Below are 27949 nucleotides of genomic sequence, written 5' to 3'. Positions count from 1 at the left end.
TATTCTTAAAACCCAAATATAAAAATAAAAGATGAAGAATCAATGGGGAAAATGATGGTTAGGGAGAAAAAAGAGGACAAATGCCCTACTATTTGAACACTTAAATAATTATGTATTATTATGAAAGACCTGACTCCTTAAATATTTAACATATTATAAAACAAACGTTACACAGCCTTCATCTAGTAAGAGCTAGTTTTTTCTTCTGAAATTAAGGAAAAACAATTCAAAAAGTTAAGTTTAAGTTCTGTATTCCTTAACTATCTACTTTTCAAAGTACATTTCTTTTTACCTGAGCAGCAGGTTCGCATATTTTCAAGTAACCTCACTGAAAGTGCCATGATACGATTTCTGAAGACCCATGCCCACGGGGCACATTCTGTCTCCACGTACAGACCTTTGTTCTGCTATAGCTCAGATGACCTGCTTGGAAAGTTCTCCATCGTACTTAATAGGAATTAAGTTTCCCTCTTTGAAGAGGTCCATTTACGTACTGCATTTCACCTCACCCATATCCTCTTGTCAGAAGTTCTGTGGGAACCCTGCTGCTTGATGACTCTGCAGTTCCTATAAGGTTCCTGAAGTTAGATTCTGTGATATTTCCCTCAGTAGTAACTACACAGCTCTCATTTACATAGGGCGGCTTAGATGTATTTCTCACCACTGGACTCCTCAGGATACTATGTCAAGGAGTACAATAACACTTCTGTTGTTTGACAGAGACACAGGGTGAGTAAGAAAAGATGACTTTATATCAGACAGAAAAGATGATTTATAAAACACGGCAGTTTAAATTTAAAAACTTAAAATTATATTTTTTCATGAAAGAAATGTTATAAATGATCAACCTGAACATTTTTACAACCTGTTCATACCATTATTAATTTTAATGATGATTTTCAAGTAAAACTGACTTGTGAAAAATCTCTTTTAATCCTACAAAATGTGTGGGATGATTATAGGTCAGGAAGAGGACTCCAGCACAATTAAAAAGGTAAATTCTGGGTCACTGCATATATCAAAGATAAAGTGACAAGTACATTAAGTAAATACTTTGGCATTGAAAATTAAAATCACGAACCTATATTAGTGCCCTTTAAAAAAATTATATTTTATTACTTTAAGTCCTAAAAGTAAATAGTTCATTTCAAAACAAAACAGATAGTTAAGAGGTTATTTCACTGGACAGAAACAATTTTCTTAACCATCCTCAAATCATGAAAGTAAATTTTTAACATGTTATACAGCATATAGGTAGTTTGACAAAGCTTATTTGTAAATACTCATGACAGCTGTTTCTATTCAATAATATGGGTGGTTTGAATTGGTCAGGTGGGATAGCAAAAGCTAGTTTTTCTATTTGCCCTCCATGTAAGATACAGATCTATTGAATTCTGATGATCCAAGACTATTCAGCAATCTTAAGTGCACTTCCCGACCCCCGACTTATCAAGTAATAACATGGTTATCTCACAATTTTTTAAAGATTGATCTACAGCGTGTTCAATAATGTATTTGGTCAACAAAAAGCCATTGAGCACCTACACTATGCCTGGCACTGCTCTAGGAACTGGCAAACAGTAGGTAACAAAACACAAAAATCCTGCCTTCACAGAGCTTACTACTGAGAGACAGATGATATAGAAAACAAGTAAATACAGAGTATGAATCTAGTACCCAGAATATACTAAAAACTCTTATAACTCAGTAACAAAAAGACAAACAACCCAATTAAAAAACAAGCGAAGGACCTGAACATTTATCCAAAGAAGATGTAGAAGTAGACAACAGGCACATAATAAGATGCTCATTAGTCATTAGGGAAATGCAAATCAAAATTACAATTACCACTTAATCCCCACTAGGATGACTATAATAATAATTTTAATAATCCAGTATTGGCAAAGATGTGGAAAAATTCAATTTTCAAACTATGCCGGTTATTTTGATAACGCAAATGAACATGGGCCACAAGCTTCGACTTCTAAAGGAAAGTAGGTTAGGAATAAGGGTAGAGAAGAAAAGAAAAAACAACTAAGAAAATCAAGTCAAATTTAAATAAACATAATTCACAATAAAACCAAAGTTGAAATGTCAAACATTTTTTTCTGAGGAAGAACAATGCTGTAATTTTAAAACTTAGTCAATATACTACACTACTTTCATCACATTTAATCGCTGAGACCTTAGTCTGTCCTGTATATAAATATGCCAAAATACATTTTTAAAATTTACTTACAAAATTTAGAAAAAGGAGCCAAAGCCATCAACCACTTGACATCACAATATTTTCAGTGCTAGTCATAAGACTATGTATATTTTAATATTTGTGAAAACTTTGGAGGTGATATTCACTTCTAACACAACACACACACAAATTATTCCAAAACTGCAATGTATTTAAAGTAGTAGTATATATATTTGAATGTCACTGATTTAAAGGAAATACTTTTAAATCATGAAAACTGAATAGAACTCAAAAGTGCTACTATTTAAGAAAATGTCAATTTGTGTTTCATCTTACTTGTAGTATAGTTAACATTACTCATAATTTTTGCCCAAAGTCATTAATTCGCTTCAGGAAAAAGATAATATATGTGCACATTCTCCTATTACTAGGGTCTAATACATAAAGCTTTCATTCCTACAAAAATTTAATTACGTGTATAGAACATATAAAACTAGAACTTATAATCTAAAACTTCAGAATAAAACTTTCTAATTAGATGCTTAATTCAGTTTTCCATGTACATTTGCAATAATGCTTAATTCTTCATTTTACTTATTATTTATTTTTATTTTTTTTGAGATGGAGTCTTGCTCCTTCGCCCAGTTTGGAGTAAAGTGGCACAATCTCAGCTCACTGCAACCTCCATCCCCTGGGTTCAAGTGATTCTCCTGCCTCAGCCTCCTGAGCAGCTGGGATTACAGGCGCCCACCACCATGCCTGGCTAATTTCTGTATTCTTAGTAGAGACGGGTTTTGCCATATTGGCCAGGATGGTCTTGAACTCCTGGCCCCAGGTGATTAACCTGCCTCGGCCTCCCAAAGTGTTAGGATTACAGGCATGAACCCCTGTGCCCGGCCAATTCTTCATTTTAAGAAAGCAAAATCTTACTCTGTAAATTTCAATGTTCTATTATTTCTGGGAAATAGTATAATTATCCCTTCTCAATTATTCATGCATTAAATATTACTGGCAACATATTTTACTTTATTAATTCACTTAACACATATCTTTTTACCCCATACAGAAGGTTAAATTCAATACAGCTTCTGATATTTTACTCTGTCTTAGCTATCACATTTCTACCTTCCTACCCATGCAACATTAGAAAAGTTTTTAATTCCTCTATGGACTGGTTCCTTTGGCATAAAGTATAGATGTGGGTCAAAGGATTCTGACAGCTCTCACTAGTGCTAAATTTAAATTTAAAAACTAAGCAGTTTTTACCCGGTGCATCAGTCTACGTAATAGATTGTCTCCCATCACTGCTCTTTGGAGGGAAATACAAGAAAGTGATGTCAGAAAAGCTACAGCATAGCCTGTCTCAGCAAGCTCAGCATGCCTGTCTGAGAGGTCCCTCTCATTTCCCCAATCCCACTTATTATGTGATATGCATATAGTGAACAAATTGCTTTAATAACGAGCAGTTACATTCAACAACAGCTAAACTGTTTCATACACATTTTCTAAAGCTCTAAGATCTAATCATTAGGCCGGGCGCGGTGGCTCAAGCCTGTAATCCCAGCACTTTGGGAGGCCGAGACGGGCGGATCACGAGGTCAGGAGATGGAGACCATCCTAGCTAACTCAGTGAAATCCCGTCTCTGCTAAAAATACAAAAAACTAGCCGGGCACGGTGGCTGCACCTGTAGTCCCAGCTACTCGGGAGGCTGAGGCAGGAGAATGGTGGGAACCCGGGAGGCGGAGCTTGTAGTGAGCTGAGATCCGGCCACTGCACTGCAGCCTGGGCGACAGAGCCAGACTCCGTCTCAAAAAAAAAAAAAAAATCTAATCATTAGCCTCACCTATCTTATTAGACATTTCTACCCCTCTGCTGCCAAATCCAATCCATCATGCAGTCCTGTCATTCTACCTCAAGGAGCAAATCTCTGAAATCCATGCTTATTCCCTCTACCTCACTACCCTGGACCAAATACACTCGTTGCTTACCTGAAATACAACTAGAGAAGTCTTTTTTACCTATTCCCTGGGTTATCCTTCAATATATCCATTCTCTACAATTAGCCAGAGTTATCTTTTCCAAATGTGAATTTAATCCTGTTCCCTTCCTTCCCACCTCCCCCAAAACTACTCCCACTACCAATTTTTCGTAAGTCCAGTTGTCGTAACTCTTAGTATCAAAGAGTAACATGGCCTGCTGTTCTTCCAGCCTCATCTTCCACCTTGTCTCCCTAATTCTCAGTGCTCCCTCCAGCTCTTGTCTTTCAGTTTGTTCTCACCCCAGTTCATCTGTCTGTCCGTCCTTCCTTGTTTAGGCATGAATTTGCTCTATTTGTGATGTAGAGAATGCTCTTTCCCTTCTCCTCCTCTGCTTTAATCTGATACCTCAGGTTCTCATTTGAGGATCAATTTTTCAAGGAAACATCCCAGTTTTCCAAAACTACAATAAATTCTTACAGCATTACGGACCTGTGCTTTGTCAGCACTCATCACACTTGCAAATTTATGTGATTATTTGAACATCCTTGGGTAACTCAAGGAGAATGTCCGCCTCCATTAAAGACAGGCCCATATCTATTTTTGCTCACCACTGTATTCGTAACACCTGGCGTAATGCCAGGCACATACCAGAGTCCAGTAAAAAGCTGATAATTGAGTATACGAATGAATGAAGACACTTGCAACTATTACCACCTTCACCGCGTAAGACACACGAAGAATTCCACTGTTCTTCACAGGCATTTCACAATGCCAAATTATAGACTGCCTTGAAAATTACGAACTTAAAATAGACTTTTTTACTTAACTGTAACCAGAACAAAGAAGTCAGCACATGAAATACACCAACAAACATATCAGTTTTATAAAAAAAGACGTAATATTTACAAGGACCTGCTGGGGAAATATTAAAACAATGTTTGTTTCAGGCCACTGAACGTATAATAAAGCAAACTCACCAAACTCAAAAAAACAAAAACAAACAAACAAAAAAAGAAAAAAGAAAAACCCACAGCCAAAACTGCTTGCTCAAATGCAGAAATATAAAAGAAGAAAGGGCCGAATAATGGTTCTTGTTACAATTTTCAGAAGAGCAAAATTTCCAGTATTTTTTATGTGGTGAAGACTATAAGAACATCAGTTTATATTTAACAAATCTAAAACAGGACTCAATAAATGTGATCAAGTATTATTGTTCTCATTTACCATTAAGGCGATCTTCCAGCTTTGTTTTACTTTTATATCAAGGGGAAAAAAACAATTCTTCACTGGTAACTCCTTTTAAAGGTAACATTTCAAACAATCCAAATTCGATATTCTGAGAAAGTATATAGATACCACACAATGAAGCATCACAATGAGCCGTGTAAAATATTCTTAGGGGATATAAATGTCACTGGAACCCAAATGTGGGAAATCTGTCCAGAAGTTTTATTCATTCAACTAATAATTTCTCCCACCCCTAGCGTGCTAGACTATATACCAGATCCTGAGACTACACAGGTAAGTCTCAAACAGTAACAATTAGTATAAAATTCAAGAGTTCCTACAGCCACATGGCAGGAGTTTGTGTTTTTCTCTTAACTGCACGTCTCTAATTCAACATGTTACTGCACCTGATGGGGAACTATGAATAAAAATGTGGGCCAGAGACAAAGACAAAGGCCCTAGACAAAGTTAACTGGCTGCCGTGGAACACGCAGAAAACAGTATGGGAATTAGAAACTGTGTGCTGTGTGACACATGCGACAGCACAATGGGCAAATGGTACGGGAACCACAAAAGTATCAGGACAGGTAGGAAGAGTGTATGTCATAAAAAGAAGGGCCTATTCCACTCTTAGGAACTCCCTCAACACCACTAACTTTTTCAGATAACGTCCTCAGACTCACAGCTCATTTGACACTGTTCCTTGTATTCACCTTCTGTGAAATCTCTCCTACTGTTCTGACAACAAAATCATTTCTTAAATATCAATTATAAAACTTAAGATTTAAAATATTGTCATCTTTTATATTTAACCCTTTTGGTTTCATATAATTAGTTTTCCTTAGAGAATAAGGTTGCAGATAAACATGATTAAAATTGGTTTGAAAATACATTTTTGTGTAAGTCAGAATTAATTTTCTTTTATGGAAATGTATAAAACGATAATCCTCATTCAGGAATTAGTAATGGTCAGTTTTTGTAGTTCACATTGTTTTTTTTAACTTCCTCTCTCTACTTCAGGAGGGAAATAAATAGCAAAAGCTTTCAGACTAAATGCAATGTATCAGTAAGTCTGTACTTTTAGAGTTTAATTTTAAAGCTCTCCTTGCTTAAGAAAAGGTAATTACGTATCTTGCTCTATAACCCCATCTGGACTTTTGCCAATGCAATAAAGTTAAATACAGTAATACATAATTACATTCACGAAAATTAGCATTGTCAATTCAGACTAGGGTATAATTTATACCGTTTGTACTTTCTACAGAAACAAATAATAAACTTACATTGACAAATGTATGCTCAAAAAGCGCAAGGAGAAATCAGGAAAGCACAATGAAGAAACCTCAAAAATACAATTCTGTATCTTCCTACGAACATTCAGCCACCTATCAAGTTACCTATGATCCCAGAGATGTTTAATACATGTTTCTTGAATACTAAAAAATATGATGACGACGATCACAGCTAAGATTTACTGAGCATTCAATTTGTACTAGGCACTGCTAATTACTTTGTATTTAAGCCTGACAGCAATTCTAAAAGCTAGGTACTGTTATGAATCCCTATTTTAAAGACACAGGAAAGGGGGCTGAGAATTGTTAGGAAGTGGCAAGGCTGGGATTAAAACCAAAGTTGTCTGAGGCCAAAGCTCTTAACCACTCAATTGTGGAAAAACATGACATACAGATTATAGTTGAGATTTAAAAATAGTTTTAAGAATTTGAAATAGAAATATTCAGATATGGCGGGGCACAGTGGCTCATGCCTGTAATCCCAACACTTTTGGAGGCCGAGGTGGGCAGATCATTTGAGGTCAGGAGTTTGAGACCAGCCTGGCCAACATGGTGAAACTGTCTCTACTAAAAATACAATTAGCTGGGTGTGGTGGCACCCACCTGTAGTCCCAGTTACTTGGGAGGCTGAAGCAGGAGAACCGCTTGAACCCAGGAGGCGTAGGTTGCAGTGAGTCGAGACTGTGCCATTGCACCCTAGCCTGGGCAACGGAGTGAGACTCCATCTCAAAAAAAAAAAAAAAAAAAAAAGACGAAAGGAAAAGAAATACTCAGATATATTTCAGCTATTTCAATATTGTAATCAGGTATAAATTAAAATTGTAGGAAGTAATCAATCTTAAAAGAGCATCTGACTTCAATACCATTGAACTACTAATAGACTTTAAAGTTTTTTTCAAAGGAGATGCTGTAATTAAAACATTTTACATCATGTATCATCTAAGTTAATCTTGTATCCTACTTACAAGAAAAGCAATCTAAAACTTCAATTGCTTTCTCCATAACAGTGATTTCCAAAAAAATTCAAAAGCTAAAGCTCTAAAGAAAGAAAAAGAAATTATAACTAAATCATGACAGATTTTGATTAAAAGACTCCAGATTTAGAGCAGGAAAACAGTATGTTCTTCAGTATTAGTTTTGAGATTTTGAACAATTCATTTGTTGTGGGAAAAGACTGAAGTTTGCACAAAGATCCAAACCAAATATGAACTTATAATACTTGTTTGCCTGATGTCATAACTTAAAAAAAAAATCCTGCTGTAAGCATACCTTGGCAAAAAATACGGTGAGGTGAGTCTCACTGCCAACAATCCAAATAGGGAATTTTGGAGATTTCAAGTAAGAACCAACCTAGAACAAATGTAGCAAAATAAAACAAATAAACAAATTAAAAATTTATACTGCCTCTTAAGTTTTTGCCCATAAATACCTGAAGCATAAATTGTCCAATTTATATTTAACTGAAATAATGTATTGTGCCCGAGCATCTCACCTACAGAGATCAAATGCTGAATGTAAAAATGAGCGCAGAAGACTGTCGGTACTGAGCTTATATTGTACTTTGACATTAAAACAACAATATAGATGTAACACAGCTGGAGATAACTATTTAGCGCTAAGAGTCATTCTCAGATTTTGCTAAAGTTCCTAGATAAAATGACCACTTCTTAGAATTTCAGCAAGAAACCTCAAACCCTAAAACTATAAACTTGTTGATAATAACTTTATAAAGAAAATAATTATAGTTTATAAAATGAGTAGATTTATGAATAATCAAAGGGAAAGAACATCTTTGTTCCCAAAGAATCAAGAAAAATTACAATTTAAACCATTTAAGTATGTAAGTGTCCTGTTATTTGACTCTTCATAACAGAAGGTAAGTTCAAAGTTTCACAATATGAACAGTCTCTTTAAAATGTACAAAAAGCCCTATTTGTACCCTGCTCTCAAGGTTATATAATCTGTGAACATTACTATACCAAAAACTTGAGAACACAATTGTGTGTGTATGATTGAGGAAAAAAAGCTTAATACTGAACAAATAGAATAGACTTACGAAAACCAACATGCTCATGTCATTCAATCCCACTCTCATATGAAGACAGAAACTTTAACTTAAAAATGATGAATCTTACCAATACAATTTGCTGCATTTTCCTTTTTCTTACAGACTGCCTATAATTGGGGAATTCCAAGTGGCTGTTTGCGGCAGTCAGGCCAAAAATTCTTTCCTAATCAGCCAGCAGCCCCTGCTTCAACCACCACCCTGGCCCTGTGGAATTTATTCTTATCACTAGGAGGAAAGTGGAAAATAGGTATTCTTTTGTATCCATGGACAGAGAAACTAGTATCTTTGTCCTATGATGGGAGGGATGAGTTAGATGTGCTAACGTGGCAATGTTGAGTCAGTAAAGTAGGAAGGATGGTTTGGGAACAGCAGAGAAGAATAAAAGAAAAGGAACAAAGAAAGAGGGAAAGATATGATCACAGTTCCAGAGTGGACAAGGATTTTAGAGGTGAGCCGTGCAAGTCCTTGAATTTATATATACGGAACCAGAGAAATACACAGGATCTGTGCCTGGTCTCATCTCAAGCAACTAAATAGTACAGAGCTAGAATTAGAACTTAGGTTTTCTGACTTCTACTCTGATAGATTTCCATCACATCACATGGTGCCTCGTGTGGTGAACAGATTAGATATTAACCTTTCTTTTTAGAAAAAGTGTGTATTTGAATTAAGGTAGAAGTAAAAAAAGATCAAAGAATAAATGAATGCTAAACTCATGGAATGTTTTATAATAGTAAAAATATATTGAATGCATAAATAAGTGTAATCGCTTGGAACAACAGTTTGACACTTCCTCAGAAAGTTAAAAATAGAATTACTGTTTGACCAGTAATTTTACTCCTGGGTATATGCCAAAGAAAAATAAAAACATGTTCACAAAAAATTCGTACATCAATGTTTACAGCAGCCCTAGTCATAATAGCTAAAGTAGAAACAACCCAACTGATGAACAGATAAAACTGGTTTAACATACAAAAGAATATTATGTGGTCATAAAAAGGAATGAAATACTAACACATGTAAAAACATAGATGAACAATGAAAACACTAAGCTAAGTGAAAGGAGCCAGAAACTAAAGGCTACATACTATATGATTCCACTGGTACGAAATGTACAAAAGACGTAAATCCCCAGAGGCAGAAAGCAGAGTAGTGGCTTCCAGGGGCTGAGTGGGAGGAGCATGTGACTGCTAATGGGTTCAGGGTTCTTTTTGTGGGTAAGGAAAACATTTTGGTATCAGATTGGGGTAATGGTTGCACAGCATCATGTATCTATTAAAAAGTCCTGAATTGTATGCTTTAAAATGGTGAATTTTCTGGTACGTGAGTTATAAACCTATTTTTTTTTTTAAAGTAGAGTCAAAAGTAGCCATAGCCACCTTATTCTTTGTTCAGTTTGTGTGTGTGTGTTGAGAAGGAGAAAGAGTGCAGGAGGGAGAAAGAGATCATTTCATCACCTTAATTGTATTAATGCTTGGATGGTCAAAATGATATTGCAAAATGTTAATTTTATCTGTAAAGGGAAATCTGCTACACTTATCAAAGCATAGGGAAATGTTCAGACTTACAAAATTCACAAAAGCACAATGACTTCCTTAATGCCATTCCTCCAATCATCTGATAAAAAGTAAATGTAAAATATAGATAGAATTTGAGAAGTTAGAGATGAACACTGTAGTGTAATACAGATTTTCAAAAAATGCTGTCTTGACTCACTTTTGAGGCCCTGACTAGAAGCCAGTCATTTCTTGAAAAAGACAGCTAATTAAGTTCTTACTCCAGCCACTACCATTATAGGTCTCCCACACTCCAGGGATCACCCTAATCACCCTGGAGTCAAGTACCAGACTATTAGGGATAACCCAAGAGCCCCCCAGAATTATTCAAATTAGCCAATCCACAGGGGAGTCCAGGCAATCTAGCTGACCCCATCCTACTTGAGGTACATAAGCTGTTCCTATGGCTCCAGCTTGCTGTACCCCAGTCCCTAGATGCAATCCTGCATGTGGCCCTGCCTGGCTTCCCTCTCTCATTTGTAGTTGGAAGGAATAGAGTTTTGCCTTTCACCTATGCAAGTGTTAGTGTGTTTTGCTGCGCCATTAACAGAGTCCTTAAATCTTATTCAAAAACCATAGTTAACTGCTAAAACACTACAGCAATATATAAACAGAAGAATATACAGCAGCGACTGACTTCCCATTAAGATCTTGAGGAGAAAAATGTTCTTCTGTTCTACCTAAAAATTAAAGCAAAGTAAAGCTCACATTTAGAAAACCTTACAATTCTGGTGAATATGTCCATTTATTCATTCAACAAATATTTTTGAGCACCTAGCACCTAATATGTACCTAGCAATGTCCCTGTTTCCAAAGAGTCTATATTCCATTAGGGAAGACAATAGAAAAGCAAACTCAAGATTTAAAAAGTTAAGTAAACAAAAAGGGTCATTAATCATTCCTATTAAATATTGTGGAAAGGAGTAACTGAGGGAGTGGTCAAGAAAAAAGTCTCTGAGGTACGATCTGAAGTCCAGCCTGAAGGGGACAGTGAGCCATCCATCTCAAGAGCTGGATGACTCCAGGCAGAAAGGACAGCAAGCACTGGAGAGGGCTGGGCATGTCTGGGAAAGTGAGAGGACACCAGTGTGGTTGGAGCACAGCAGTAGAGAGAAAGCAATGCAACTGCAAAGACCATCAGGGTCTTAAGGGATACACAGGAAATATTTCCAAATATAGAATCTCCACCCCCTAGCATCATACAAGATGCAGGCATGCAAGCACATCTCACCTGCCCCAACCCCCGCCTCCATGCTTAACTTTCTTTAGGATCTATGAACGTATGTGTATATGCGTTAGGAGGAAGGGGACGTACTTTGATTCTCTAGTTGCCAGGCTGTTTCAGAATAGCTTTAGCTTATACAGTTAAAGTCACCAAAAATAAAAGTCACTGAAAATACTGTTTAACAATATGATCACTACTAAAAGAGTAAGGGCAGGACAAATCCGATTTGATTAGCATATCACCCAGTGTTCAAGTGTTACCATGAAAAAGGAAAGCTGTCTGACAAAAAAAGAAAGAGAATAAACCATAGTTATTGTTATTACATATAATCATCACCATCTGAACCACTGCTATGGAACCCTGTTCTAAAATAGACAAGGAAGGCCAGCTGCCTTAGGCTCATGCCTGTAATCCCAGCACTTAGGGAGGGAGGCCAACATAGGAGGATAACTTGAGGTCAAGAGTTTGAGACCAGCCTGGGCAACATAGCAAGACCCTGTCTCTACTTAAAAAATTTTTTTTAATGAAAAAGAAAACTAGACCTACTTCTTTCTCCCAAATCATGACATCTTATGAAGTTCAAGTCAGTAATGATTTACATCCCATTTAAAATTATTTACAATACCCATTTCAGGTGATTTCAGATTGTGTAGGAGGAGAACGAAATAAACAGCAATAAATGAGAGTTTCATGGCAGTTCCTAACCCTAGTACATGTGTCAAAGAGTTTAACGCTGTAAAATGCTTGAATTTTTTTTTAGTGTGAAATCATTTTTCAGATGGAATAGATAAAAGTCAGAATTTCAGGCATCTGGCAATTCTTTCTCTTTGCCTAATAAAGTATTACCAGTTGTTTTGGTGAAGCATATTCTTCATTAGGTAATAAAGAAACAGTGCTTTCTTCATCCTCATTTTGCCAAAAATAAATTCATACTCAATAACAGACGTCTGTAGTTTTTTTGAATTATTTTGTACTGGGTTCTGCCCCTCCACCCACAAAAAATAACAATAGACCTGGCATAGGAAACTCAGCATAATCAGCCAGCTTAACCACACTTAATAACCCTGCTGGTTTAGGGTAGGGGATAGGAAGGAAGAAGAGAGCGGTACTGAACAATATTGCTGTGCTCAAATGTGCTGTCAGAGGAACAAAACAGTATCCACAATAGTGGACATCTGAACAAAAAAACATTTAAAGTACCTTAAAAATCAGTTTACCTTACAGTATCTTAAAGCTTCCATTAGTGTTAAAAATCCTACAGCTGCTTGTTCATGTATACCAAGAAGTTCTGCAAAAAAAAAAACAAAAAAACAAAAAAAAACAACAAAAAAAACGAAAACTTAGCATTGTAGTAGTGTGTATAAATTTGAAACGTACTTATATATATATATATATATTTATACTACACCAAAACTTTTAACTTTTACCCAAAACTATACTTTAAAACTTAGCATGTATTTATTAGAAGGTAATGTCAACTAATCATTACAGTATTGCTCATTATAAAATACCATTAGATCAGGTTTGTGGTGGGTAAATGTGATACTTCAGATGTATATTAAAGGTATTTATAAAACTTGATATTCAGTGTTAACTTTTTAAATGAAAGAATTTACTCCCTGAAATCCATGCAATTGTTGACAAAATACAAGAAGAAAAGAGACTTAATACCCATGTAAAAGGGCTAACTTGAATTGACTGTCATTTTGAAAAACAAAAATGGATATGCTAATCACTGGTAAAATTTATCATTGGGTAGCAGTGACTGTACTTGCCTAATACTTAAAACATGGGCATTTAATGCCATCCCTCTTTCCTGTAAATAAACACAGGCCGCGTGCTTAAGACTGGAGAAATAAAGATGAATAGAAAATGATCTCCACCATAGAAAGGCTCCGACTTTACCAAAGACGACAGATGAAAAAAACATGTGGTCTCTCTGTACACACACATGGAGTGGTATGATAGTATCTGCTTACAGTGTTAGGGAAGGCTTATAAAAGTGCTAACAGGGAGTTGAATCTTGAAGCACATTATAGTTTTCCAGGCCAAAAAGAAGATGAGAAGAAAATTCAAAGCAGAAGAAACAACAAACAGGTATGAAAAATCAATGCATTTAAGGAATGAAGAATTTGGCAAAGTTTCCTTAAATGTTTCTGGCCTGGGGAACATGATAAATAGTGATTAACAGAGAATTAAGAAGTAGGTTCTGGACTCGTGTCAAGAGGTAACATGAGTTTGGTTTTAGACAAGCTGGGACTGAGGTACCTTTACGTGCTCTAGCTAGAGAGGGATAAACAGCTGGAAGTAAGGCTCAGGAATACAGGGGAGAAAGGTCAGGGTTGGATATAAAGATTTGGGAATCGTCAGCATAGAGATGAGAGTTAAAGTTATGGATGTGGGTAAGTCAGAATAGACACACCACAGAGAACAAAAATGTGATGATAATGAAGTCTTTTCATAAACGGTACCCTTCAGTTAACATACATTAATATAATAATATATTCGGGTCCATAATATATCTAAAAAGCATTTCTTTCTGGTTAAAAATTATGTTCACTGTCAACATAATATATATATAATTTTGCATCCTTTTACCATCTGGTCATGTTTTGTCCATTTTTCCATTAGGATATATTTTCTTATCAATTAATGTAATAAGAATATTAACTCTGTCATTTTTGTGGCCAACATTTTACTATGTAGCCTTAACTACAACATCTAGATGGTGTGAGGCAAGAGCTGACAGTTTAACTTTCTGGATTGGTAAATCCAAAATTAATAGAAGGTGCATATACATACAGTTTGTACTTTGTCACTAGCTTCTTACAGGCACAGATCGGGGAGAGCAATGCTTCTTTAATTGTGGTTTAGGATTCCTTAGGGACCACAGGACCCTTTTAGAGACTATGTGAGATCAACATGATTTTCATAGTATGATGTTAATTACCTTTTTACAGAGTTTTACAGAGGTTGAATGATCTGTTATGTTGTATCAGACTACATTTATAAGCATATATGAAGATCCGGCTGTCTACTAATAAGCCAAGCATTAAAGGGATTTGCAAAAATTTAAAACAATGTCACTCTCAATTTTTGTTAATGGTTTATTAAAATGTTATTTATGTTAATAACGGGTATATTTTGTTTTATTAAAATTATGTTTTATTTCTACAAATTTAGCAGGTGAATGTGAAATTTTTTTAAACACATACACTACATAATGATCAAGCCAGGGTATGAAGAATTTCCATCACTCAAGTACAATGGTTTTGTTAAGCATAGTGACCCTACTCTGCTATCAAATACTGAATTTATTCCATCTTACTGTATGTTTGTACTCTAACCCACTCCCCTCATGCCTCCCCCACCGCCCGCCACTTACCCTTCCCAGTCTCTGTTATCTACCATTCCACTCTCTACTGCCATGTGATCAAATTTTTTTAGATCCCACATATAAGTAAGAGCATGTGATTTTGTCTTGTTGTTCCTGGCTTATTTCACTTAAGATTATGACCTCCAGTTCCATCCACGTATACTGCAAATAATAGGATTTCATTCTTTGTTATGGCCAAATACAGTTCCATTGTTCATAGAATTCCAGTTTATCCACTGACATGTTGATGGACACTTAGGTTGATTCCCTATCTTTGCTATTGCAAATGGTGCTGCAATTAGCATGCAAGTGCAGGCATTCCTTTGATATACTGATTTCTTTGTCTTCGGGTAGACACTGAGTAGTGGGATTGCTGAATCAAATGGTAATCCTAGTTTTTTTGAGAAATCTCCATACTGTTTTCTATACTGGCTGTACAAGTTTACATTCCTACCAACAGCATATAGGAGTTCTCTTTTCTCTATCTTCGCCACACTTCTTTTGCTGTTTTTTAATAGCCATTCTGACTGGGGTAAGATGACATCTCATTGTGGTTTTGATTTGTAGTTCTCTCATGATTAGTGATGTTGAACATTTTTTCATATCCTTAAAGTGAATTAATACATATTTAAAAATTTCTCAATGTCTAACATGAAAAACATTGATTATTTGCTTTGGGATCCTCCATAAGAACATAAAGGGCATGAGATTAAAAGGTCTTAGAATCTTCAGGTTAAAGCAAAACAAGGGAGAGAACAGCCCAAATAGGTATAAATGGATACTTCATATCTTTGCAAACTTTTCTCTCCCTTTCCTTCTGAAATGTAAGCAACTTTAAATGTTTTCATGTAAAAAGAATACACACATTGGGAAACAGTTTCACAGTTTAATTTCTAAAATCAGTTACCACCACCTAGCGTTACAATTAGATACTACATCATCTGTTTCCCTGGGTTTTTAAACAAATGTCTAATAATATTATCATGTTACTAAATACAGCAAACTAGTTGTTCATAATTCTTGGGTAATGAACTATTCAGATTTGATCGGTAAACACATGCTTAGAGTGTAGATGGTAATATTTTAAAAATGTATTATGCCTATTTTCTTAAACAGAATATATACTTAACATTTTTACCTTCTTATGTTAGTTTCAAGAGCATCATCACACTAGGAAAATTTGCTTTTATGCCAAGATGTAATACAGTGAGGATATAATATTCTCACGTTACAATTTACAGAATTTATTTGTATGAGACTTTCTCAATAAGCCTTGAAAGTGTCTATTTTCAAGTATCCCTAATCTGAAAATCTGAAATCCAAAATGCTCCAAGATCTGAAGCATTCAGAGAGCCAACATGACTCTCGAAGGAAATGCTCATTACAGCATTTTGGATTTCAGATTTTCAGATTAGGGATGCTAAACTAGTAAGGAAAAATGCAAGTATTTCCAAATCTGAAAAAAAATCAGAAATCTGAAATGCTTCTGGTCCCAAGCATGTACTCCACATTTGCAAAAAATTCTAATTACTTTGTGATTAATATTCTTGTTTTCTTTGCCAGAATTAATTTACTATCTTTTATTATCAGAGACGGGGTCTTGCTGTCTTGCCCAGGTTGGTTTCAAACTCCTGGCCTCAAGTGATCCTCCTGCTTTGGCCTCCCAAACTGCTGAAATTAAAGGCATAAGCCAATACGTCCAGCCTGATTATCTTATAAAAGAGAATGAAACCATGAAGACTCACTCAGTTTCTGACTGCATTTTTAGCAGTTCCACATATTAAGTGGAATATAACCAGAGAAGCACCAAAGAAACATGATATTTTTCGGCCTAACTATAATATCCATTTCTGTTTATTTTTTAATTGACAAATTAAAGTTGTATATATCTACGGTGTACATGTTCTGAAATATGTATACATTGTAGAATGGCTAAACTGAGCCAATTAACATATGTATTATTCTATGTATGAGTCCATCATCTTTCAATTAGCTATGCACTGGACTGGCTGTTAATACTGATTTCTTTTTATAAAAACAAAACAAGAAAAAAAAACCCCACAAAAAACTATGAAACTTCTGGGTTTCTGAATTACAAGAGTTGACTCTTTCCCTATCCCATAAAGAAAATTATAAATAAAAATAACCATACAAAAATATTATGGACAAAATAATATACAAATACTGAAGAATTCCTTTAAGATAAAAAAGAGACCATGAAAAAATTAATCTCCAGAAGATCAAAATCAAACAAAACTTGAGCTCAACATACATGTAACGGTACAAAATGAAGATGGATGGCAGGTAGAGAGGAAACAGACCACAAAAGGATTTGAGAGCCTTAGAAGGAGTTTGGATTTTATTTTAAGTGCATAGGGAAGGCAGCCACTGAATGGTTTTAAGGGAGAGAGAAACATGATCTCACTGAGTTTGAAAAATATCACACTAGCCACTGTGAAAGAATGGGCAAGAATGCATTTAGTTTGATTACTTCTATTGTACCTTATTTCTGCTCTATTGGAGAAACAAAAGATGGTTTCAAAAGCTGGGGCAGAATGAAGTATATGGATTCAGGACCATATAATCTATATAAAACACTAAGTAATTTTTACTAAAGAATGTACAAAACAATATAGTTGGGAAGATAATATTGTGAAGATATCATTTCCTCAAAATAACCTATAAATACAATATAATCAATCCAAATCTTCAAAGATGTCTTAAAACTGGAACTTGAAAAGCTGAGAGAAAAGTTCAACTGGAATAGATAATGTAGAAATGACTATGACAATTTTGTAAAAATATAATGTCAGGAAACATGCTAATGAATATCAAAGTATATTATAAAACTATGTAATTGTGAAGTTTTGCATAAGAAGTCACAAGTAAATAGATCAGTGGAATAGAAGAAATAAAAACATGTAAATATGGAAAAATGTGTCTAACAAAAAATGTATTTCCTATCTGTGGAGAACTGACTGGAATTAGGACATTAGATAATTCTTTGAGAAAAAGTCAAAAGGCAGATCCCCAACTCATACCATTCATAAAAACATAATCCAGATAGACTAAAGAGCCAAACATTAAAAAACAAAAAGCCCACAGAAGTATTCTTGGAAAATACTAGAGAATATTAGTTTAATCTTGGGGTGGAGCCACGCATGATGGTGCACATCTGTAGTCTGAGCTACTTGGGAGACTGAGGCAAGAGGATCACTGGAGCCCAGTTCAAGGCTGCAGTGAGCTATGACTGCACCACTGCACTACGGCCTGGGTGACAGAGTGAGACCCCGTCTCTAAAAAATGAAAATAAAAAATCTGAGGGTGGGAGACACATCAAACTGATATAACGGGAGAAAAAAAAAAAAAAAAAAAAGCTCAAATAGAAGCCATATAAAAAAAAGACCAAATGATTTAACCTCATAAATATGAAAGCCAGTCAGACACAGTAGCTCATGTCTGTAATCTCAGCACTTGGGAAGGTCGAGGCGGGCGGATCACCTGAGGTCGGGAGTTCGAGACCAGCCTGGCTAACATGGTCAAATCCCATTTCTACTAAAATACCAAATTAGCTGGGCGTGTTGACGTATACCTATAATCCCAGTTACTCGGGGGGCTGAGGCAGAAGAAGTGTTTGAACCCGGGAGGCAGAGGTTGCAGTGAGCTGGGATGGCACCACTGCACTCCAGCCTGGGTGACAGAGTGAGATTCTGTCTCAATAAATAAATAAATAAATAAATAAATAAAAGCCTTGGGTATAAGAAAATATATCATTAACAAAGTTAACGAGAGAGAAGGCTGGGTGACAATACTTGCAGCAAAGGTCAAATAGAGAAAGAACTAAGAGAATTTATAAATACCTCCTAGAAACCGAACAAAAGAAAATAGCTCCTTCTCCCCAAATGCCAAAAAGATGGGAAGAGGAAATTCACAGAAGACGATGACTAAAAACTGACAAACACATGAAGAGATGATCAAGCTCAGGCTCAATGAGCACCAGAGAAATGTGAATTAAAACAGTCTATCATTTGTCAACAAACTGACAAAATGTTAAAGATGGACAATTCTAAGTGTCAGGCAGGATGCAGAAAAATACGAACTCTCCTACACACTTGAAAGAGTAAGTTTATACTTTTATCAGTTGATAAAGCAAATTTTAGAAGGACATCTGGCATTATCTATCAAAATTTAACAGCCGTTCCTCAAGATGTTAAATCTTATGAGTTACTGTATGACCCAGCATTGCAACTCCTTGGTCTATGGCAAAGAAACACTAAAATATAGATCTCATAAAAACCTGTATATGAATGTTCCTCACAGCATTACTCATAATGGCTGAGTGGAAACACTCCACATGTCCGTTAGTTGGTGAATGAACAAATGTGGTACATTTGTACAATGGTATGTTATTCATCAATAAAGAGGAGTGAAGTACTGGTACATGCTAAACCATGGTCAACGTGAAAATATGATACTAAGTGAAATCAATCAGTCACCAAAGACCAGATAGTGTATGATTCCATGTCTATGAAACAGCCCGAACAGGCAAATCTATAGAGCAGAAAGTAGATGAGCGGTTGCCAGGGCTGGCGTGGAAGGAAGTAAAAGGAGTTACTGCTAACGGGAACAGGGTTTCTTTTTGGGATGATAGAAATGTTTTGAAATTGATTGTGGTGATGGCTACACAACTCTGAGAAAATATTTAAAACACTGAATTGTACATTTTAAATGGGTGACAAGCATATGTGAACATCTCAACAAAGCTGTAAGTAAAAAAAAAAAAAAAAAAAAATTAACAGATGCCTAAAATTTCAATATACTTTCTATTTTCAGAAATCTAACCTGTAGGTATACTTAAATATATACGGAAATACTTATATACAAAATATGTTTACTACGGCAGTTTCTTAGACCCAAAAATGGAAACAATCTAAATGTTTACCATAAGGAAACTCAAGGCAAAAAGACAGACTAGGAAAAAAATACATGTACTGACATCAGACATACATTCATTCAGCATTTACTGGACTTCTTTCCTGCTCTGACAACATAGTAGGAGGTAATATAGAAAGAAAAATTATAATTAAATTGTTACTAGTTGAAAATTCTTAGGCAAGTTGCTTTACCTCTGTAGGCTTCAGTTTCCTTCTTTACAACATACAGAGTAATACTTTCCTTGAAGAGTTGTTGTAAAGATTAAGATCCTATTTCTAAAATGCCTACACTGGTCCACAGAAAAAACTTAGTTTCCCTCAAAAGCCTATGCACCTCGTTTATAGAAATAAGAACACGTACACAAATAACTATGATGCGAGGTACAATAGAATGAAGCAGACTGAGGTAAAGCACCATATATGATCAGAGGGAGGAGAAAACTTTTCCTGCTGTAGGGGTAGGTGGAGAGACATTAAGTAGGAGTTAACATTTTAATGGAGCCAGATGGAATGAGCAGGAGGACATTTGGGGGAAAGTACAATTAGCCATCTGAAAAGACCAGTGGTTCTTAATCCTGACTACACAGTATCACTTGCTTAAAAATATATAAATGCCCAGATTCCAGCTGAGAACAATTCCATTACAATCTCTAGGTGGTAGGGCCTAGGCATATGATTTTAAATTTCTTCTAGTTAATTGTGATGTGCAGCCAAGTTTGAGAACCAGTGGATTAAGGCACTGGATTTGTGAAGGAGACTAGTAAAAGATTATAAACATAGGGTTGAGTAGGAACACAGAGGCTCTTGAACGCTAAGAAGCTGAAACTTTAGTTGGTAAGCATTAGCAAGAGAGTCACTGAAGGCACTGAGCAGAGAAATAACCTAACAGGACATGTAAAACAAAATCATTAACCTGTCAGTTTGTAGAATATACTGGAGTGGAATGACTGATAGAAAGCTATAGCATGATAGTGTAGACAGGTGAGAGTAATGAGACCACAACAGACTTGGCAAAGGAAGAAAAAAAGAGAGCAGCTAGCATTTCTGTGCTTGTGCTAGGCAGCGTATGTGAATATGTCTATTTTTAACCTCAATGCACAGCTAAGAAAACCGAGGCTCAGATAACTTAGTAGTTTGCCCACAGTCAAACAGCAGAGGCATAAACTAACTGGCGCCATCACCACTCCCAAGGTCTCTACTTGTTCCACCATGGCGCAGTGTCCTGCAGTACCACTTGGCCTCTGTGAGAGAAAGTTCAAGAATGGAGAATCTCGAGGACTCAGCAAGTCATTAGATACCTGACAGTAAGGTACAAATAACTAGCAGGTTTTCAAATAAAGCCTGTTGAATAAATTAACATCAGAAACATTATGGCAAGCTGCATAACAATCTTTGCCCTCGACTGTTTCAATTTTCTACAAAGGGCAGTTACAACTATCGATGATTTTAAATTTCTCCTAGGTAATTGTGATGTGCAGACAAGTTTGAGAACCAGTTGTTAAGAATGCTCATTATGCAGCAGTGGCAAACATGTATTGAACAGTGTTTAAGGACTTGATGAATATCTTTTCTGCCATTTTCTCACCTCATTCTAACTATCCTGTGATAATCATTCCCATTAGAGGATGAGAAAGAGGCACTGAGTGAAGTATCTTGTTTAATTCCACAGTTAAATAAATGGCACAACTGAGATTTGAACCACAGTAGTCTAATTCCGCACAGCAAACATACTTAATCATTATGATATACTGCCTCTTACACTACATGTTAGTCTTGAGTGCTATAATACATACGTGAGATGGCATGGGAGTTTATCTTATTTAAATTCCACAGTATACCTGAGAGGTAGATATCTGCCCCATTTATAGAGAAGAAGCTGAGACTGAGATTTTAATCCAAAGATTCTTGTCCGTGGTACAGAGTTAGTAAATGAATCATGTAGTATGCCACCTTCAAGGAGAATGAGGGGTAAGGAAATGCTATGATTTTAGCAGGTAGTGAGGTCTTTGCTTTAGAAGAGCAAATGACACAGATTTTAGATCATAAAGAGTAAATATTTTAGTAATGCAGGCAAGGAAATTCTGCTGGTAAAAGAATGGAGAGAAAGAGGCTTTGCTGTCTGGTCGTTACACATCATGGTTTTTGTTTTAAGCAGCAGAAGCCACCTACATTTTGTGTAGACCAGGGAAGAGAGTCACATTTGATAGAAGAGACTATAAATGGAATCAACAGTAACTCTGGAAAGATATATAGTTCTTCTAAAACAGGAAAAAAGAATATGATGAAAAAAGACAACTTGAGATTCTAAAGTTGGCTGAGAGTGAGTGGGCAGAGGTAAAGTTAGAGACAGATAAGGAGGAGAAGGGGTTTGAATCCACTGCCTTAAGCAGCTGTAGATAAATGAGTTATGAGGAGTAGAAAAAAGGGTTACAATGTGCAGTCAGCAGTGAGAATTCAAACGAGTTTAAGTAGGATTAATTTAGAGTACACCCAACCAATAAAACTGATAATAAGGTTTCTTTTCTAGCAATAGTCACCAGCCTGGCAGCGAGAGAGAAAATGTGTCCCATGTGTTATCTCGGAAAACCCAACAAGTTCAGTGAAAGATAAATGGGGTATTTTCTCATTTTAAGTTTGATGATTGAAAACAGTTCGCTTCAAGTAAACATTCCAAAATGCAAGAAATAGATCCGATTTTCTTTTGCAAGTTAGCTATTTCAAAGTTATTGCTTAGTTTTGGCTTTTAAACTACACAGAAAAAGGGTCCACAGCAAGATGACAGCCTTGAAAAGCATTATTTCAAGAAACAAAAACTATGTATGTGTACGTCTCAAGAACTGAAACTGATAATTGACTAACATATTCTGTAAAGGAAGTAACGACTTCACGGCAAGAGCTGCCTAAGGAGCCTCCTATTCCTTTTTTCTTTTTTGAGATGGAGTCTCGCTCTGTCGCCCAGGCTGGAGTGCAGTGGCACGATCTCAGATCACTGCAAGCTCCACCTCCCAGGTTCAAGCAATTCTCCTGCCTCAGCTTCCTGAGTAGCTAGGACTACAGGCGTGCATCACCACGTCTGGCTAATTTTTATATTTTTAGTAGAGAAGGGGTTTCACTGTGTTGGCCAGGCTAGTCTCGAACTCCTCACCTCAGGTGATCCATCCGCCTCAGCCTCCCAAAGTGCTGGGATTACAGGTGTGAGCCACTGCACCCGACCATGGAGCCTCCTATTCTTGAAACCTCATTCTGACTGTTAATCCTGCCAATGAAAGGTACCTCACCTCAGTCTATGAGAAGCTGGGTGAGGAAAAGCCGAGGGAGGCAGAGGAGTATTCTGGTTTGGGGACTAGGATAAGCTATCGAGAATCCGGAGAATGCGTGGAAAGATGAACCACACTGATGGGTACCAAGTGTGAGAGAGAGTGATGCGCTAAAGACAGTGTGGGAAGGGTCAGGCCAGAGCACACAGTAAGAAGCAGCAAGGACAGAGGGTCAAGTGGGATAAGGCACCTCGACCCAAGTTCAGCAAACACTTATTGCTTCCCTAATCATATGAGATAAGATACCTGAGGGTCCAGAAACAACTGGAAGAAGAAGAAAGAGGGGAGTGTGCAGAAGCCATCACAGGTGAGAGCGAAACAGAGAGACCTAGAAAACCTGTATATTACCCAAGAGAGACTGAGATGAGACTTTTTTTCATTGACAGAATTAAATGCTTTCAGTTATGAATCAGAATAAGGGCTGAAAAATAGGATAAGCTCAATTACAGAGAGCTGAGCAAGATAATTTGTAGTTTTTGTTCATGAATTTCACTGTTTAAACTCTGACCTTTACTAGAAATCAGCAAAACTTGGTTCTCATTCTAACCTCACCACTAAGTAAATAATTTTGCGTATGAATTAAATGAGAAGTGAACTTAGTTCTTACATTTCTTAAACAGTACAATGGGTTTTACTGTGGTACTTTAATTCTGAAGTTTTAATCTTAATGATTTTTCCTTAATATTATACCCTTTCATGTTTCTGTTTAACTACACATTTCTGAATTAGAGAAAAATTCAAATGGAAGATCATGAATCACTTCAATGGGAGCAAACAGTGGTAACTATTATTGTCTCAATTATATTTGCTGTTTGCCTGTGAGTTCTGAGAACTCTGGAGCTTCGTGTCCTATACTACATACTTCATAGAGGCACACTGTGGTTACTCAATTTAAGATAAATGAATAAATAAATGAATTCAGACTGACCCAGTAATAAACTGAAGGTAATTTCATTCAGTTATGTATCAGCTCTCCTTAATGGAATGGATTGGCCAAAATAGGATCCATTTCAATGTGCCTGGCAACACGTGAAGCCACAGGAAAGAAATAATTGAGACCAGAAATGGAAGTGGTAGTGGAAGAGTTGGTAGTTTAAAAGTCTCAGACAGTATTAAATTTGCTCTGTGTTTTAAAGTATGCACATTAAAAGTAATATAGGCAAAAACCCAAAGTAAATATTTCACATCACCAGGCTTTGTAATGCTCAATTTTAAGCAAAGAATGCAGCACTATCTCTGAATAAATATGCACTGTGTTTATATATATTAAGAGTCATAAATCCCAGTTTTATACCAGAGAAAATGAAAGGCTTGAGAAGTAACTTGACTAAAGTCATACATTTGGTATTTGAACCCAAGATCGCCTGGCTCCAAGATTAATGGTCTTAACATTTTGGTGCCTTGAAAACTATAAAGGATTCTTCTATTAGAAAGCACTTAATTTCTAGGTAATGTAGAGCCATTAAATAGATGAATAAAAATCAGCTGTATTCCACTGAAATATTATTCATCAAAAAGAGCAACATAACAAAGAATATACTTACTCATTCCTGAGCACTCTCTATCACCATCCCATACATTAGAAACAGCATGTCCCGTCAGCAGGAGATTAATTAAACTTTGGCTATTAATAAATATTAAAAAGCAATTAAATATGAATATAACTAGTTGCCAAATCAAACAATTCCTACAGCAAGGTATAAAGTAATGACTTTTCACATTAAATTATGTAAGAATTTACAAAGTTAGGGAAAACCTTACATGTTCCATTTTATATATTCGGCCTGCTAAATGTATCACTAAGTATATCAGCACAGTGGTATTTATTGTTCTACATATTCACGTACATTTAACAACTTTATCTAAGATATATTTAAATGGATAAAAAATGATAGACTAATAATTTACAATTTTTAAAAATGAATATATAATTATTAATATTTTGTCTTTGATGAAGGATACATGAATTTTCATCTTTGAGGCAGAAAGGTCTAAAAAGAAGGACTCATGTATTAGAGTAGGTTAACTATCACTGTTTTCATTGATTTTGGTAAAATAGCCATAAAAGCTTGAGAAGGAGGGTGGTCCGAGAGGAAAATTGGGAATTTTTTTCTCCCAAGCAGAGAAGCATTTACAAAGATATAATTATTTCTAAGTCAAAATGAATAAATTTTATCATTTAAAAATCATAAATAGATTTGTTAAAATACTTCCCCACTGTTATCTTAAAACAACATATTTGCCACAATAAATACAATGCATACATAAAATGAAATTAACATTTCATACATCAAGCAAACAATGCATAAAACAAAGAAGTGCTCAAATCCATAGATGTTATACTGTTAATGCCACTGACAAGCAAAATTACCTGACTCAGTCATGTTTTATCGTAAGGCAGGTTTCTAAAAACTAGAGTTCACATGAGGAGACAAGAGATTTTAGTTAATTACCTGCCATGTCCATATACAGGATCTATCAAGGGTTCACTTGCATCTTCAATTTCATTTTTTATGTTTTCAATGCCCTAAAGAAACAAAGAACTCATTGACTTATTTTAAAAAACTAAAATGAAAATTATGATAGTTTAAAAACTGACTAGTTTACACTATAAATACAATTATTTGAGTAACTTTTCTACCATGAGTAACTCAGATTTGAAGTGGGGGGACATTTGAGATAACTGTAAAAAGTAGTTCCTCAAATATCTTTTATTTTCTTTCATGGGCTCTATATAAAGAACACTCATGGATGAAATATGTACTGTTGGTTAAAGGGGCAAGGAGAGAGAATTAACTTTTAATCGGAGAAAGGAGAAATTATTTAATAAATGAATTATTTAAAAGTTAAATGAATATGAACCTGTTAAGGAAACTGATTTTTTTTAGATCATGTAAAAACTTATTGCAGTAAATACATACACACATGAATACTGATAGAGATATAACATTAAATAATTTGCATTTTAATTACTTAACTGGTACATAAAATGGAAGGTTTACTTCTGATTTTAAGTATTACTTCACAAATATTAGTCATTCAAATGTATACTTACAAAATGCAAACTAAAAGGGCAGGAAGTGCCTTCTTTTCTTAAAAAGCAATTTCCTGATATTTTCTAAACCTCCAGAAGGGCGCTAAGCTCCCAGAAGTTCTAGATACTGGATAAGGACCAGAAGACCTACTTATTGTAACCTCATCAGTTCCAAAAAGGACAAAGATCAACTGCCATTCATTGTTCTATTCACTTAGCTCTAGCCGTTGGTTCTATCATTTCTAAGAATTAAATAGATGATTAGTTAACAACCAAGATTTTTAATGAATGACTAAATCCCGCAGGGGGAAGCAAAGAAGCATGAGCTCTCGCATGTGCCATCCTCGTAAACGATACAAATCAGGCTATGATAATGTCAAGATGAATACTATCAACAAGCGACACAATCACTAATGAGGAAGCAGATATCATTTTAAAGACCAGGTCAAGGAAGGACAACTTGCATGATAATTTATTGTCTGTAAAGAAGAAGAAACAGGAGATATCAAACGTTTTGAGCATATGAAGTTAGAGAATACTGAACAGTCAAGAAGAACTAACGAGAAACCAGTCATCTTAGATACCACTATCACTGCTACTCCCAACATCTACACAACTAAGCACTTTTGGTTCTCTTATTTATATTTAATAATCCAAATAAGTATTTATTTACATTTCTAAATATGCTCCCTTTCTTTTCCATTCCATGACCTGTCCTAGTTTAGGCTTCTCTTATTTCAATACCACTTTTCTAGTTTTCCTGACTCTCGTCTTGTACTACAAACACCAACTCCATCCATCACAACTCCCTATCCCAATTTAATACATCTTTTATCAATAAAAAGATCTTGTCACTCCCTTGTTCAAACTTTTTACTGTGTTCCAATTCTGAGCAGATGAAACTTACTCTTTGCACAGTGTACGTAGAAAGGCCTTCATACGCTGTCTTTTCTTACATATGTGCCCAGTCTCATCTTCCACAATTGCCTCTCTGGTGTCTTATGCTGCAGTTAAGGCTCAACTACTTAGAGCTCCCTAAACCTGCATTATACCCTCAATCCCTTACACTTTTATACTTGCAGTGCCCACTGCTAGAAAAAATTTCCTCCAGCTTTTCCATACAGAAAACTTGCCCTCATGCATCAAAGTCCTATCTCTGTCAGATGGTCCCTACTAGAAACAGTGTGCCCTTGATTCCATCTAATAGGTTCAGACAGAACACCAAACGCCAAAACACACTGCTATAATGGAATTATTAATGTGTCATTTTTTTTACAACACTAAATACATATCACTAAAAATGTATCCCATATTATTAATACAAACATAGTCCTTAGCATAGAGTCAATGCTCAAAAAACATTTGTCAAATAAAAGAAGTTTGATTTCAGACATGACAGATCTAATAGGATAGTCAACTGAGACTAACACGTTACTAGAGCTATGAGACTGGTATTTGGGGAAAAAGAGTAGGACTAGAAAGGGACATACTGGAACTATTAAATAGCTATTTATAAAGGTAACCTGAGTAAATGATATATCCATAAAAGGTATACTGGATCCAGGGAAGAAAATTTCTGGAACACAAAAATTTAGAGGAGGAGAGAAAAGAGCAGGAGGTAACAGGTAAAGAAGGAAAGGAAGCAATCAAAGAAAACAAAACAAAGTAAGAATCGTGAGACATTATAGAAAGAAAACACACAGTGATTTATCAAAAAAAAAAAAAAAAAAAAAAAAAAAAAAAAAAAAAAAA

General features: G+C 35.7%; 1 protein-coding gene across 1 annotated transcript in view; it reads right to left on the bottom strand.

Moving 5' to 3' along the window:
- MINDY3 (MINDY lysine 48 deubiquitinase 3) overlaps positions 1–27949 on the bottom strand; it is an 81191-nt gene that overhangs the window by 30091 nt on the left and 23151 nt on the right. The window contains 5 exon segments of the mRNA XM_017874113.1: positions 7957–8037; positions 12754–12824; positions 24708–24787; positions 25617–25706; positions 26097–26130. Of these exon segments, the coding sequence (XP_017729602.1) occupies positions 7957–8037; positions 12754–12824; positions 24708–24787; positions 25617–25706; positions 26097–26130 (356 nt within the window).

The sequence above is a fragment of the Rhinopithecus bieti genome, unplaced genomic scaffold (assembly GCF_001698545.2).
Source record: "Rhinopithecus bieti isolate Rb0 unplaced genomic scaffold, ASM169854v2 scaffold_1012, whole genome shotgun sequence".
NCBI lineage: Eukaryota > Metazoa > Chordata > Mammalia > Primates > Cercopithecidae > Rhinopithecus > Rhinopithecus bieti.
Note: the sequence above shows the minus strand (reverse complement) of the source record. Positions and strands in the feature narration are given on the sequence as shown.